Below are 15,953 nucleotides of genomic sequence, written 5' to 3'. Positions count from 1 at the left end.
ATTAATGATTGAGTACGGACTAGACAACAATGAATGGCTTCAAGGGTTATATAAAATTAGAGAATCTTGGATACCAGTTTATAATAGAAGCTGTTTTTTTGCTGGGATGAATACAAGTCAAAGAAGTGAGAGCATCAATGCGTTTTTTGATTCTTTTGTGAATGCATCTACAACATTGCAAGAATTTGTGTTGAAATTTGAAAAGGCGGTTGATAGCCGCTTAGAAGTAGAAAAAAGAGAGGATTATGAAAGTAGGCATAAAAAACGCATTTTGGCTACAGGGTCAAAACTTGAGGAGCATGCTGCGTCTATTTATTCGAGAAACATTTTTGGTAAATTTCAAGATGAGATCAGGAAGATCTACAAATTTAAAAAAAAGAAGATTAGCAAAGATGGACATAACTATGTCTATCAAGTTTCCAGTAACTACAATGCTCGAGATATGTTTTTCGTTGATATAAATTTGGACGCACAGATTGCAAAATGTGGATGTCAATTATATGAGTTTTTGGGGATATTGTGCAGGCATATACTAGTAATTTTTCAAGAAAAAGGTATCACTCAAATTCCTGACCATTTTATTTTGCAGCGTTGGACTAAAAATGCTAACAGAAGCATTGAAGTTTGTGATACGACGAGTAATTTTGATGGTCAAAATAGCACACCAAAGATATTAAGAAGGATGCATGCTCAACAAGAAGCAAAGGTATTACTTGATTTGGCTGAAGAGTCTGATGAGATATACAAATTCATTATATCTGATTTGAGGCGCACTCGTATGTCAGCCATTGCAATGAAGAAATCAAATTTAGGTATCAGTGATGGAGTTTCTCCTTTGGAATCTAGCCAAAATGTCAACCAAAATTGCTTGTCGGAGGAAGAAAGTGAACTAGAATTGACTATTAGAAATCCACGCAATGCACAAACAAAAGGGAGAAAGAAGGATGGACAGAAAAACACTCAAAATTGTAGATTCAAGAGTGGAATTGAACTGTCACATGCTCAACAAGTAGCAGTCAAAAGAAAAGCATGTCATGAGTGTGGTGAATCTGGTCACAACAGCAGAACTTGCAAGAAAAGAAATCAAAATGATTAATACTATTAGTTAATGGCATAGTGTGTTAAGAAATTATCCCTTTTGTATTGTTGGATGTTTTACTATTTTATTTTTGAATTAATACTGTTTCCAGTTTCCAATTTCCAATTTTCCAGTTTTATTTTTGAATTAATACTGTTTCCAATAAATGAAATGGAGTTGGTTATTTTAATATGTCATTTTTATTGTTATTATAAGAAAAGGAATCGATTATTGTTGTTCCCTTATTCTGGCGTGTTGCTCACTTTTTGTTGATAATAGACAGCCCTAGCACAAGTAGTACCAAAAGGGCAATAGACAACCCTTATTCCAAAGGCAGCTGAACTGAAAAGCAAAACAGCAATACATTTTTGTCGACAGTAAAACAGCAAAACTTGTAACTATTTTATGTAACTATATGACCATTAATTAATTTGTCGATAGTAAAACAACAAAACTTGTTCCAAAGGCAGCTGAACTGAAACAGCAAAACAGCTCCCAGACCAATAAAATTTGTTAGTTTTTCAATAAACATGACATCCTATTTTATGTAACTATATAACAATTAATTAATTTTGTTCAAAGAGGTCCTAATAAACTGGTATCATTTTTGTCGACTTAAGAAAGAGATCCTAATACCATTCACATAAAACTATCATTTTTCCCTCCACTGTAACAATTCACTAACACTGTTAATCAATTGAAAACAAATGGTTTTGTATTTTCTCCCTCTTAGAATCTCTCTCCTTGTAACTTCTCTTCAGAGAAGCTTCTCCTTTCTTTTTTGCTTGTATCAGTTTTCTCCGTTAAATATTATGCTCCTCAAATATTCCACAACCACTCTTTTCGATGCACATAAACTCAATTTCTTATAAAATAACAATCAAAGGTTGTGTATCAAATAGACCCTAACTAGATTTTTTATTTTTGGAGGAACAAAAAACACAAAATTTTCATTGTGAAGAACCACCATTGATAAGTAAGGATTCAACATGTTAATAAAGAACCCTAAAATAGAAGCATGGAAGCTTTTGCAAATTGATAGAGAGAGAAGAAGAAAATGAAGGATTATGCATGGAAGCTTTTGCAAATTGTGTATCAGAGAAACCCTAACTAGATTTTTTTTTAGGAATAAAAACACAAAGGATTCAACATGTTAATAAAGAACCCTAAATTGAGAAAGAGAGAGAAGAAGAAGAAGAACGATTATGCAAATTGATAGAGTAGAAGAAAAAGAAAAGAACGATTCATATGGTGTAACTGTAATGCCGTGAACTTGAAAAGAGGAAAACACCCCACCCTAACAATTAAATTGAATTAATCACAACCATTAATTATAATTAAAATGAATGGTCATGATTTGGAGTAAGTGTTTAGACTTACTCTTGGAGTCAATGGATCCCTTCTCTCTATATATATATATGAGGATATTTTGACTCCAAGAATAAATGTAATAACTTACTCCAAATCTTAACTTTTAATTTCAATTTTAATTAATGGTTTAGATTAAATGATATGGTATGCTTTAATTCAATTTTCTATTGTAGTCAACACTTATCATCACAAAATAAGAAAACAATAAATGTCTTTTAATTGATTGATTTTGTTTTTCTTCAGCCATTTTTTTTTTTTCTCGAAGGCTAACAACTATTTTTTTTTTATTTTTTATTTTTTACAAGGAAAGGTCAACAACAAAACTTAAAATCCTTTCCTTGAAATAAAAATTTCAAGATTCACTCATTCTATTTGATAGCATAAATATGTTGGGTGAATTACTAAGTAATTTACATTTTTAACATTTTAATATTGAATAATGATTTTTTTTTTTTTTTTTGGACAAGAATGATGATAACTATGAAATGTGTTCGTGAGTGTTGGTAATGTTAATCTTTTCAAACGAAAACAAAGCCACATGAGAGTGCCATCAAACACAGTTTTTTCTTTGTGAGGCTCCCAAAAATATAGAATGAGTGAATTTTTTTTTTCTTTTTTCTTTTTTGTAAGGAATAGAATGAGTGAATCTTGAAATTTTTATTTCAAAGAAATGATTTTAAGTTTTGCTCTTAACCCTCAGAAATTCTTTAAGCGTGAAACCAAAAAAAAAGCAATGGGAGAAGAAAAAAATCAATCAATTAATAGACATTTATTATTTTGTGGTAATAAGTGTTGACTATAATAGAAAATGGAATTAAAGGTCAAAATTTGGAGTAAGTTATTACACTTACTCTTGGAGTCAAAATATCCCCCCTCATATATATATATATATATATATATATGGCTTAAATGTGTGTTTAGTCCCTGCACTTTCGCCTAGTTTTGGCATTGATCCCTACGCTTTTTTTTGTTTGGCATTGGTCCCTGCACTTTCTAAAACTTTTGGCTTTAGTCCTTTCGTTAACTTTCCGTTAAAAAAAAAAAACCAAAACTAACGGTGTGCCACGTGGCCCAATCATGACACGCCACGTGGCACACTAAAAAATAAAAAAAAATAAAATATAATTATTATTTTATTCATTATTTTTTTACTTAAAAATATCATTAGTCCCTGCACTTTCAGCATTTTTTGATATTAGTCCCTACACTTTGGTATTAGTCCTTGAACTTCTTCTTTTTTTTTTAAATACTTTCAATGAAATTATTATGTTTTAATTATTGTTTTGTTCATTATTTTTATTGAGAATAATCATAAAAAAATAAAATCAAAAAATCTTTGTTAAAAAAAATTAAGTAATAATTGTATAACATTGCAAATGGAAATTGTATCGTATTAACACCGTAACAAAAAATCCAAAGTGCAATTTAATTTCCATCTTCTTTGTTGATTTTTATCTATTGTTACGGTGTTAATACGATACAATTTCCATTTGCAATGTAATACAATTACTACTTAATTTTTTTTAACAAAGATTTTTTGATTTTATTTTTTTATGATTATTCTCAATAAAAATAATGAACAAAACAATAATTAAAACATAATAATTTGATTGAAAGTATTTTTTTTTTTTTAAAAAAAAGTTCAAGGATTAATACCAAAGTGCAGGGACTAATATAAAAAAATGCTGAAAGTGCAGGGACTAATGATATTTTTAAGTAAAAAAATAATGAATTAAATAATAATTAAAAATTGATTTTTTTTTGTTTTTAGTGTGCCACGTGGCACACCGTTAGTTTTGGTTTTTTTTTTTTAACGGAAAGTTAACGGAAGGACTAAAGCCAAAAGTTTTAGAAAGTGCAGGGACTAATGCCAAACAAAAAAAAGCGTAGGGACCAATGCCAAAACTGGGCGAAAGTGCAGGGACTAAACACACATTTAAACCTATATATATATATATATATATATATATATATATATATATATATATATATATATATATGAGTTAATTATGTGAGAATGGTGAGAATATTTTGATGTAGCAAGAAACGTCGCAAGAAATAGGGGTTTGAATTGTAACCCTTTTTAAATTTGTTTTGAAAGTCTTTTTTGACACAAATTTGTTTTTAAAGTCTAAAACAAGTTTTATGTACTCAAGAAAAATTCTTGGTAGTAGTTTCTTCAAAAACAATGTAATGTGTTTGGACCAGAATGTTTTTGAGAATGATTAAATGATTAATTAAGTATTTTTTAAGATTAATAGAAACTTAATAAATTATGAAAGTAAACAAGGTTATTTGCAAGGACCATAAATGACTAATAAATTGAAATTAGTGATGAGAGAGATATTATCATGCTAACAGAAACTTTTGACTAGAACTATAAGGTATTGATCACACCAGACCAGTTCGGAATCACTATATTATCAACCTCAACAAGCTTATACAATCTTATGCTTTTGCACAAGAAAAGTTGGAACTTTTCTATCTCAAATTATTAAAACCAAATAGACTTGAGACCTAGATTACACTTTGAATGATGATAGATTTTGTTGGATCATGATTACTCAACACATGTTTGAGATTTTACAAAACAAACTCAAAAGATAACGATCCTAAAAATATAGTGAGAGATTATGGAGTTTGATTGTTTTGTTGAAGAGCTTAATTGAGACAATGATTGTTTAGCTTTGAGAGATAAATGTTTTGTATTTGAAACTCTTGCTCTTAACCTTCAATGACCTCCTCTATTTATAGAACATGAAGACCTTTGGAAGAAAAGCCAAAAAAGAGTTGTTGAGCTTCATTTTCAAACTAAAAAATGCACCCCACTTGATGCTTGCAGAGAGAAAGTATAATTTATGTTCATGGAGAACGTTCTTGTCTTTGCCCATATCATTCTTTCGGTTCCAGCCATTCTTGAGAAATAAAGCACACGTTTTTGCAAGCCTATGATGAGTTGTAATCTCTTTTGAGGAAGCTTGCTGCCCACTTGTTAAGCTTTTGATGAGTTAATAATTAGTGTTTTTAATATATTATTTGAGTCAGTTTTATTTAGATTTTAGTTGTCTTTATTTCCTTTTTAGAGCTATTTTAATTCAATTGCAAGTTATTTAATTTCAGGAACAAATATTTCAAAGATTTAGTCTTGGAGCAAAAGAAAGGAGATTTAGAGCTGATTTGTGCCAAAAATATGAAGATCTTATACAAAAATATCTTGTGTAAAAAGTTTGAAGATCCTTCACCGAAAATAGAAGGATGGCGCGCCCCATATTGTCCTTTTGCTTCTTCGACAAGTTGCCTGTTTTGGTATTTCTGACCTAAAGCCCAGAGTTTCTTGTGCAAAATTTAGTGATTTATTTCTTAGGGCTTAAGTCATTGTTAGACTATAAATAGAGCAGCCATCGAGCAGTCAATTGTTTCTTTTAATAAAAGTTCTTCTTTATTTTCTTGTTATTTTATTTATGTTCTTCTTCTTCTCTTCTGTGTCTACAATGAACATGAGTGAGTAGACTCTTCTTGTTTCGGGATTGTTGGATAAGTCGAATGACCTAATCCTAATCAAACCAAGCCTCAAACCCTAATTTTTTTGTATTTTCTAATCTATTTCACCTTTCTTATAATCAATAACAAATATTAATCGACGGATCGAAAGATGAAGTTTAACAATTGTTATTGATTCATCACAAATATTAAGCGATGGATCGAAAGATGAAGTTTTAATATTGGAACAAGTGAGTTTAGACAAGGATTGCAAAACATAAAAATAGTCTAGCAAACCTTGAGACAATAAAGTTTCGAGCTTCAACGATTTCAATAGCAATCAACCATGAAAATAGGTGTGGTTGCTAGAGAAACACACTCACTGAGACCAAAAGGAGATGTGATAGGATAAAGAGAAAATTGTCTTTAGAAAATAGGTCTAACATAAAGTTCTAGGTTTAGGGTTTGGCTTGTGAAGGGCTTTTCCTAATCAAACCAAAAAACCGGGCTTTTCCCACAAAAAAGTAGGAAAAAGCAGTTTTGTCCTGCACAATTTAGTGCCCTGGGCGTACACCTCATGCTCTAGGGGCATGAGCATGCAATGCAAACCATGCCCTAGGCGCATGAGCTTGCAATGCAAGTGGGCATTCTGAACCCAAATTCTCAGTTTTTGGGTGTTTGCTTTCATATACGATGTTTTGGGACCTGTCAACATAATTTCTCCCTTTGTAAAGTTTTATGATGCCTCTTGAATCTTCATTCTTGACCTTCCCAAGGTCTTCACTAATTTTCAGATGTTCTTGTTTTGCCGATTTGCATGATTTCTTTGCGAATTACATCAAAAACACCCTAGAATTGCTAAGTTTCAGGAAGAATAGAATTACAAACGCAAATATAAAAAACATTATCAATGTTTCGAAATTATAAGCAAATGTTCTAATACTCCTCTACTTTGATGGCAAAACCTATTAAAAATGACTGAAAAAACATGCTAAGAATAACGTAAGATGATCTGCCATCAACCTTCATTATGACAATATATTTCTCAAGTTATAGTCCAAGTAACATTATGGTCCTATCTCGAAACATGCCACAAGATTACGAAGTTTAAAATTAAATGGAAAGAGAGGTTATATAGAAGAAAAAGGTAGATTTTGCTCGTGAACGTCGTATTTGCTTAAATAATTACAAAAATATAAGCACGTTTAACTCCTTTCAGTACATGCCGCACTAATTTGTTTTTAACAAACAAAAATGATATATAGTATTAACAAAGTGGAGTGCCCCTCACAAGGTATGCCAAAAGCAAACCACCCAAAAGTATTTACACAAACAAGGTGCCAATCATCGATCACCAAAGAGACAAAACAGAGAAAACTAAATTACAAGTGAACACCCATACAAAGAAGGGGATGTTTTCACCAGTTATGGTAACTGTAACTAAATAGCCCATGTTTTGATTTCAACCATAAGAAAGAGTTTAGTTTCACCTTTGCCATTAGAGTTGAAAAATCAGAAGCCATGCTTTGGAATACACGGTCATTCCTTTCTTTCCAAAGAACCCGAACAGCAGCAAACCAAATAATTCTAAAGTATAAATGTGTTGATCTAGGCAAACCCGCCAAATTAGTAAACTGGATAAAATGTTGGCGAAGATCACCTGCATATAGGAAATCAACACCCAACCAAGTCCTGACATAATACCAAAGAGAGCTAAATATGTCACATAATAAAAAGAGATGAGTTACTGTCTCCAAGTGCCCACACCCAGACACACAAGCCGCACCATCGGTATGAATAATACGTCTTCTCACCAAATTGTCCCTTGTAGGGAGTCTGTCACGAAGAAGGCGCCACACAAGCATAGATACTTTTAGTGGAATTTGCTTATGCCAAGCGACGTCTACTAGGGACCTATCCACCAACTCACTTGAATTAGTGAGAAAGTGATAAGCTCCCCGCACCGAGTAACTGTGGGAAGGATCTAACAACCAGCGCCAAATATCATTGGTATTTTCATGCAAAACAATATTATGTAATAACATAGAACACTCCGTTACTTTCTCCTCCTCCCAAGCCAATAAACGACGACGCCATAGGCACTCCCTCCCACCATCTGCCTCCATGACCCTCACCATCTTCTCCACCGAACACTCCTTATTGACAGACAACGCAAATAGGCGGGGAAATTTTATTTTCAGAGGAATTTCCCCATCCAAATATCATGCCAAAATAAAGTCCCTTTCCCATCGCCAACCACCTTACGAGTATTGTTTTCAAACCAGCTCCCACTCCCTCACCTATCCCTTCTCTAATGCTACACAGAGACCGCCACCAAGCTTAACTATGCCTACCACCCTCTTTCAACCGCCCTCCCTCCTCACCATAACAGACTTTCAATACGCGGTACCACAGACTGTCCTTATCAATCAACATCCTCCAACACCATTTACCCAACAAAGATAAATTAAAAGCACCAACCCTCCTAACCTCCAACCATCCTTCCTCCTTTGGAGTACAAATCGACTCCCAATTAATCCACGGAATCTTTCTATATTCCTCACAATTTTTTTTTTTATAAAAAAATAAGTATATTTTAATGCAAAGGAAATCTACATAAGATTAATATGAATCAAATACGGTTAATAAATTTGATACAAAATATGAATCAAATACGGTTAATTAATTTGATACAAAATATGAATCAAATACGTTTGACTATTCAATTTCTTTTTAATTACTTTTTTCATATATTTTAATGCAAAGGGATATCTACATAAGATTTCAAGGAAAGTTAATAAATATTATTTGACTGAAATTTCAATGCTATAAATTTAATATCTTAAGAAATTTTTTATTTAAATGATGACACAAAATGCAATGCATCATATAAATAGGATTGTACATGGGGTTTGAGTCGGGTTTGATCGAACCTGAAATCCAATTTATCAATAGACTCTTGGGTTCAATTTTGTGGGTAAATTAGATTTATACTTGGGTTGGACTATGTTCAAGGTTACCAAAGTGGCATAGAACTATTTTGATCATTACTTTTCTCATCTTATATGTTTGTCGCGCATCCTATTCAGATTTTAAAATCCGAAATATTTCAACGTGTTTTTAGAGGTTTATTTAGGGTGTTTATTGTTGAGATAACTAGAGTTAGTTAAGGTAGTTAGGGTTGGTTAAATTTTAGTTCGAGAGAACTATAGTTAGTTACAAGTGGTTAGGGTAATTGAAGTCTATATTTCTATAAAAGGACCAACCATGTACTTATTCATCAATCTTTTTTAATACAATTCATAATGAATTCTCTATGTTTCTTCCTATCAATCATACTTCTCCTATGAAGCTAATCTCAATCTCTTTGATCCTATTATTTGTGATATTTATGTCGTTCGAATTCCACTTAAGTGGAATTGCCTAGAAATCCTATCTAATAAAAAATAGAGGATTCTGCAATTATGCCAAATAAAATTATTTGTACTTCATCTATGGTATGATCTGTAGGTGTCCCTCACCTCAGGTTGTTATAGGATTCCTAGTTCATAATTAAATGATGAGACGCCAATATCACTACCTCTACCATTTCAAGTCATATATTAGAGTCAACATGACAACATTACATTTTCAATGATATCAGAACTTTTCACCACACACTTTCCGTAGGCTAGTGATGTTCAACCCTAATAAAGTAATTTGCAATTTTTTGAAAAATCTTCATTGGTAAAAGCTATAAAACTATAACTTATGCTTCAATGTTTGATATCTCACTTTCTCCATCATGGTTATAAATTGCGATCCTCAACTGCAACTGCGGCCACAATAGATTTTAACTTAACGCCTCCGCATCAATATCGAAACTACAATTTTGACTACACCAGTCCCATTTTGCCGCAATATAAAGGTTATCAGTATAACTGCAACTACAAACACAATTTAAAGTCATCGTAACCGTCACTTCATCAAAGTTGAAGACCACTTTCTTTGAGATAAATCACTTATCATCATTCTTCTCTTCAAAGAAATGTTCATTAGTTCCAGGTATAATGAGTCCAATTTGTTTAGAAAGAATATTCTGTCACTCATACTCATTGGAACACAAGATACAAAAGACTTAACAATGAAAAATTTATTGCAAATGTATTAACAGAATCACTTATGTAACAGAATCACTTATGAACAATAACTACCAACAGAAATAAGTCCACTACCTACCTCTTATATTTGAATAACATCACAACACAATTATGTAAAATATATAGTTGTACCTAGCTTGCAATATTTAGAACCAAAATGGGATAATAGCCTTAACATTCTTAGGAAAATCATCAAATTTAGAGAGATACCATTCTCTAGTTGCATAACTCCTACCCAAAAGGTAGAAAGTAGTGCCTATGGCGAAAGAGAACGAATACAATGTCTGAGAAATGAAGGAAAATCCATAAAACCCTATGATCTCGAAAAGATAATGAGGACATATCACAAAATCAAACAAGCCACCTTTAGGAATCTTGTATTCCTTTTCACCTTTTCCTCTTAATTTGGATAGAAGATAATGATGGTAGAAGTTTCCGGTGACGCCTACAAGAAACAGCGCGATTCCAGGATACAATAGATCAATTGATGGTTCTGGAAGATTCGATGTGAGGTGTTGAGCATAGATCAGAGTTGCAGATGAGAGAAAATAACTTAGGGTTATGGGGATTGCAGTTTCAAGAGCCATAGAACCACTATATTTGTGGACAAATAGAACCTACACAGTAGAGTAGAAACATCATTGTTCATTGAGCTGAAAATTTCATTACAGAACACAGTAGAGTATAAAATTACGTACAATAAATAATAACCCTATAACAAATACAATTTGAAAGGTGAAGCACTAATTAGTTATGCAGTGTTTAAAATTTAAGTTCCTATAACTAAAATTATACTTGCATTTACAGATGTTTTAACTCAATCGAGTGTATCAGGGTGTTAATTCTACCTTGTAATCACAATTACATCATCATGGTTTCAAAGATTTTCACTTTCCAAATTGTGGTCTAATCCACTGCATTAATGGTAGGTTTGTACTTACTACTGACGATTATTAAAGTTGTTAAGATACCTACATTAAAAGAGATATGGATCGAATATGAGTTTATAAGTAGGCAATCATCACGATACAAGTTAATTTTGTAAGGTTAAGTTAGGACCAATCCAAATTTTACGATCTTATCATAGTCTATCCACGATCCGTTTGGACACTTGCTATTAGGTTTCCGCTATCGGATCAATCTGATTACGCTCTGGATATCTAGTACTAGGTACGAGAGTATGTGTTAAGAGTCCCTAATTTGATGAGGAATGTATATATGAAGAGTCTCACATTGGATGAGAAATGGCAAGCACATATGTTTGCAAGTGGAGGCAATTCTCACCTTACATGCCGGTTTTGTAAGGTTAAATTAAACCCAAGACAAAATCCTTTCATGGTATAAGAGCCGAGTTGGACACCCTGACCCTTTGAGGGAGCTTTTGGATGTGATTCAAGCTCAAAAAATTTAATGAACAACATGATATCATCTAACATTTCAATCACAATTATTTAATTTTTACAAACATTTAGTAGTTCTCTATTAAAGAAAAATAAAACCTCTCATAAACTTTAAAGCATACATAAGTATGTCCTCTAAAAATACAACTTATACCTTCAAAGACTACGGAAATATTTGATGTGTTGTAGTGCAAATTCAAATCTACAAATTACCCACTTTTAAGCAATGTCCACTTATTAAAAACCAAACACGAATTTCGCTCATACACTCTTTAAAAGAAAAGAAACATCATTAGTCTACAAGTTCTAAATCAACCGACAAAAAATATTGAAATGTTAGGTCACATGTGCGTTACAACATTAACTCCCCAACAATTCAAAATCATACATTGCATTACATGTATGAAGCACGGACACGGGACACCACAAGGACACCGACACGTCGACATTGATAATAATTTGAGAAAATGACATAATTTAATATAATCATCGGCGTCGGTGTCTCGGTGTTGGTGTCAGACACCGACACGTGTCGGTGCTTCACAACATTACATTTTAACATAAAAATTTCGAACACAAAAGTGCAATTAATCTTGTATCATTAAACCTTATGCTATACATTACCTCAAAAACTCTCTTGAAGAAATGAAACGTAACAGCACCTTGAAGAACCAAAGATCTAAAACCATCATCAGGAAACACCAAAAACGACGCAGCACCAGCAACAAAAGCAGGAGTATACAACAATAACATACCACTTTTACTCGACAATTTTATCATCTTCTTCTTCTTCTTATCACCATTGTTATTTTCTACGTTCCAGAATTTGGAATAGTTTAAATGCTTCCCTCTAACTTCATTGATACCTGCGTTTGCAAGGGAGACACATGTTATGACAGACATGGTGGTGATGAATAGTGAAGGTGGGGGTGGGAATAGGAAGTTTAGGAACGTGGAGAATGTCATGGTTTGTTTGTTTTGTGTGGTTTTCTGTGTTGTTTTGGAACTGTGCTTTGGATCTGATGAGAAATATATGATATTGGTTGAGAGAATGTGTGGTGCATATATACGCGGAAACATACAAACCATACCTTTTTCGAAAATATAATTCTTTATTTTTGGGTCAAAAGAGAAAATAAATACTACTCTCTCCGTCCATCGATACTTGACATACTTGACCATTTCACACAGATTAAGAAAAGTGTAAAGATGAAAGAAAGAGAATGATTATTTTACTGAATCGCCCTTGTTATATTTTGAAACTTTCACTTTTAAGTAAGAATTACTTTCTTTGTTCCACTACAAACTTTTACATGGAGACCACAAAAAATATTTATAATGGGTAAATTTGTCAAATTCTGCTTAAAAATTTGAGAAGGTCAAGTATTGAGGGACGGAGGAGTATAAGAGTTTAAATGTGGTGGATTGACAGTCCAAAACAGTTTTGCACACACAACTGATCAAAACATTTTCAATCGCCATATCAATTAATTATTTTAATTTATGTGGGTCAAACGTGGCAATTCAAAATATTTTGATTGATTGTGTTTGCAAAACTGGTTTGAAGTGTCAATCCACTACCATTAAACTCATATTATAATTGTTCAATAATCTATTAGTTGATTTTGCTAACACGTGTAGGTTTTTGAGGTATATGAATGAAATAATTTTGACCATTATTTTTCTCATCAAACTACCTCCGAGTCCGACTCTAATTATAAGATCTTTTTGAGAATTTTTTTATTCTTTTTTATAAGACTACGTTGTTATTTTCAACTATATTAATTATTTCTTTATCTACATATTTCTATTTATTATGCATATTTTTTGACTAAATAATCAATTTCCCCCCTGAAATTGTAAGTTTCATCAATTACCCCCTGAAATTAACAAAACTTCAATTACCCCCTGAAATTTCACAACATTAGTCAATTTATACGCCCTCCGTCAATTTTTTTTGTTAGTGAACATGACGTTTTGCAAATACCCCCCTGAAGTTTTGCACTTATGTGCAAAATGCCCCCCAAACTTAAAAATTTATATTATTTTTTTCTTAAAAACAAACAATTAATAGTTAAATATTAAAACTAACTATTAATTTTGGAATTTGGGAAAACTACGTGCATATATACATCAAAATAGGCTCCAAAATGGAGAAAAATATGTATTTTTTAAAGTGACAATAATGAGATGATTTGTGGATTAATATTGCGGGTTGTGTAGTTTAAATGGTTTGAGCACATTGTTGAAGGAGTTGGAGGAGTTAAAAGACTAAGATGGTGAAGGAGAAAATATAAATTTAAATATGATTATTAATTTGTTTATAAACCTCTAAAAATCAAATTTGTCTATTAGAAATAACTATTATTGTCACTTTAAAAATACACATTTTTTTCTATTTTGATGTATATATGTATGTAGTTTTTCCAAACTCCAAAATTAATAGTTAGCTTTAATATTTAATTATTAATTGTTTGTTTTTAAGAAAAAAATAATATAAATTTTTAAGTTTGGGGGGCATTTTGCACATAAGTGCAAAACTTCAGGGGGGTATTTGCAAAACGTCATGTTCACTAATAGAAAAATTTGACGGAGGGGGTAAATTGACTAACGTTGTGAAATTTCAAGGGGGTAATTGAAGTTTTGTTAATTTCAGGGGGGTAATTGATGAAACTTACAATTTCAGAAGGGAAATTGACTATTTACTCCATATTTTTTCAATCAACAATAAATAGCATATGTTAAAAACATAAACTAACTCCCTCTTGTTGTATTGTTGTAGTGGTCTTCTAGGCACACATTGTACTTGGGAGCTACTATTATTATTAGTATATGATTTCATTTTGGCTTGTTCAAACGAAAAAAAAAAAAACTTAAATACAAATATTAACTTTTTTAATTCACGTGATTTTGCCAAAAAGATCTTATAATTAGGGAAGGAGGTAGTATAAGTTTTTAAGTTTCTAATGCCCTCAGTTTCAATTTTAAAATCCGAAAAGTTTTAACATGTTTTGTATGTTTTTAAAGGTTGTTTCTGGTGTTCGGATTCTATAATTTAAATTGTATATGAAGCGTGAAAAATCAATAGCGTGGAAGAAAATGAGTCAATAATTTTAGTACACACATGTATCAATTGATGATATGATAATTAAGTATAAAGAGCTAAAAAGAAAATAAAATGTTAAATAAGTGTTGGAGGTTTTAGGGTGTCAATTATCATTGTTGGTGTATGAATATAAACTACGTTTTAGGTTGTGTTTTTTTTGGGTTGATTTTGAGGCTGTATGTGGGTTTGCATTAATGGTCCTTCGTACGTATAAATAAACTTGACAGACCTAGAAAAGTAAGGAACTAATAACTGATTCAATAGGTTGTGTTTGGTTTGCATTAAGTTGGTTTTAATTGATGATAGTGTCAGAAATGATATCAGGTGGAGAGAGTATAATAGATTCAACGCTCTTACTTGATCAATTGGACAAAAGTGTACTAATGTGTCATGGACAAGGACAAGTTCAAGCGAGTGACAAAAATAAAAGCAAGGGTTGGGATTAAAAGGTTTGGAAAATTAATTGTTTAGTAAATAAAAAGAAGCCACGCGCACACTCTTCTGGTTCAAAGTTCACACGACCCTTCTTCTTCTTTCTCTGACCATCATCACCGCCCTGTCTCTCCCTCTCCCTCTCCGGCGCCGCCGCCACCGCCCCTTTTCGTCACTAGAGGCAGCATCCTCCCCTTCTACTCCACGTTGCCTTGCCCAACTCACCCTCAATAACACATGTTGTTATCTTCGCCGCTGTCACCACCGCTTCAAACCGGTAAAGCTTTGTCACTACTGCTTGTGTCAAAGTATATGGCAGCAAATTATATAGCATGCTTTATCGTTACAATATATGGTACAATCAGTTATCAATTAACTCGCAAGAGGGACTGAAGTGAAATTCCACCGTAAAGCACCGTTGTTTTACAAATTAGTTATAAATGTCTCACTTGACTGCAAAAACATAACCTAATCTTAAAAAAAAAAAAATTTTTTTTATAAGATTCATCTTAGAACAGATGAATATAATTCAGTTTTAAGGGACTTACATACTATTATCACTTATTAACACTATCAAATTTTGTTCAGAAAAATAAATACCACTTGAAGTTGTTTTATGGTTTTGGAGCTATAAAAACACCATTGTAAAACAACCATGAATGATGAAGGAAGAAAGGTGTTGTGTCAGAGGCAGCTGTTATTATGAGAGAAGGAAGAAAGGAATGTGGGTGTTGTACCAGAGAGAAAGAAGATAAGAGCGCGTAGGCTTTTTTGTTCATCTAAGTGGTGTTTTTTCAAATCTTTTAATCTCAACCCTTGCTTTTATTTTTGCCACGTGTCACACATCTAAGAGCTGGAATGGGGTAAATGTAGCCTTCGTAAATGGAGTAAAGATGAACTCAGTTCAAGTGTTCTCTCCCCGTCTCATAATAATTGTCACTTTAGAC

At 32.3% G+C, this 15,953-nt stretch overlaps 2 protein-coding genes across 2 annotated transcripts; one reads left to right on the top strand and one right to left on the bottom strand.

The window, feature by feature from the left end:
• Positions 1-4: 4 nt before the first annotated feature.
• On the top strand, positions 5-1,096 carry LOC112422757 (protein FAR1-RELATED SEQUENCE 5-like). The gene has a single exon (XM_024786403.1). It carries the CDS (start codon positions 5-7, stop codon positions 1,094-1,096), a length of 1,092 nt encoding a protein of 363 aa, XP_024642171.1.
• An 8,950-nt stretch (positions 1,097-10,046) lies between these two features.
• LOC11440580 (very-long-chain enoyl-CoA reductase) lies at positions 10,047-12,517 on the bottom strand. The gene is made up of 2 exons (XM_003619129.3): positions 12,093-12,517; positions 10,047-10,685 (listed from the first exon to the last, which is right to left on the bottom strand). The coding sequence occupies exons 1-2, from the start codon at positions 12,432-12,434 to the stop codon at positions 10,215-10,217; spliced, it is 813 nt and encodes a 270-aa protein (XP_003619177.1). The 5' UTR covers positions 12,435-12,517; the 3' UTR covers positions 10,047-10,214.
• Between the last annotated feature and the right edge of the window lie 3,436 nt (positions 12,518-15,953).

Source organism: Medicago truncatula, chromosome 6, assembly GCF_003473485.1.
Source record: "Medicago truncatula cultivar Jemalong A17 chromosome 6, MtrunA17r5.0-ANR, whole genome shotgun sequence".
NCBI classification, from domain to species: Eukaryota; Viridiplantae; Streptophyta; class Magnoliopsida; order Fabales; family Fabaceae; genus Medicago; species Medicago truncatula.
This window is presented reverse-complemented; position numbering and strand designations above follow the sequence as displayed.

What these genes read in the sequence shown, in the direction of transcription:
- LOC112422757 (XM_024786403.1), top strand. Translation starts at nt 5, where the DNA reads ATGATTGAGTACGGACTAGACAACAATGAATGGCTTCAAGGGTTATAT.
- LOC11440580 (XM_003619129.3), bottom strand. Translation starts at nt 12,434, where the DNA reads ATGACATTCTCCACGTTCCTAAACTTCCTATTCCCACCCCCACCTTCA. An exon ending in TCTTCAAGAGAGTTTTTGAG is followed by an intron (nt 10,686 to 12,092) that starts GTAATGTATAGC and finishes TCTACTGTGTAG; the next exon opens with GTTCTATTTGTCCACAAATA.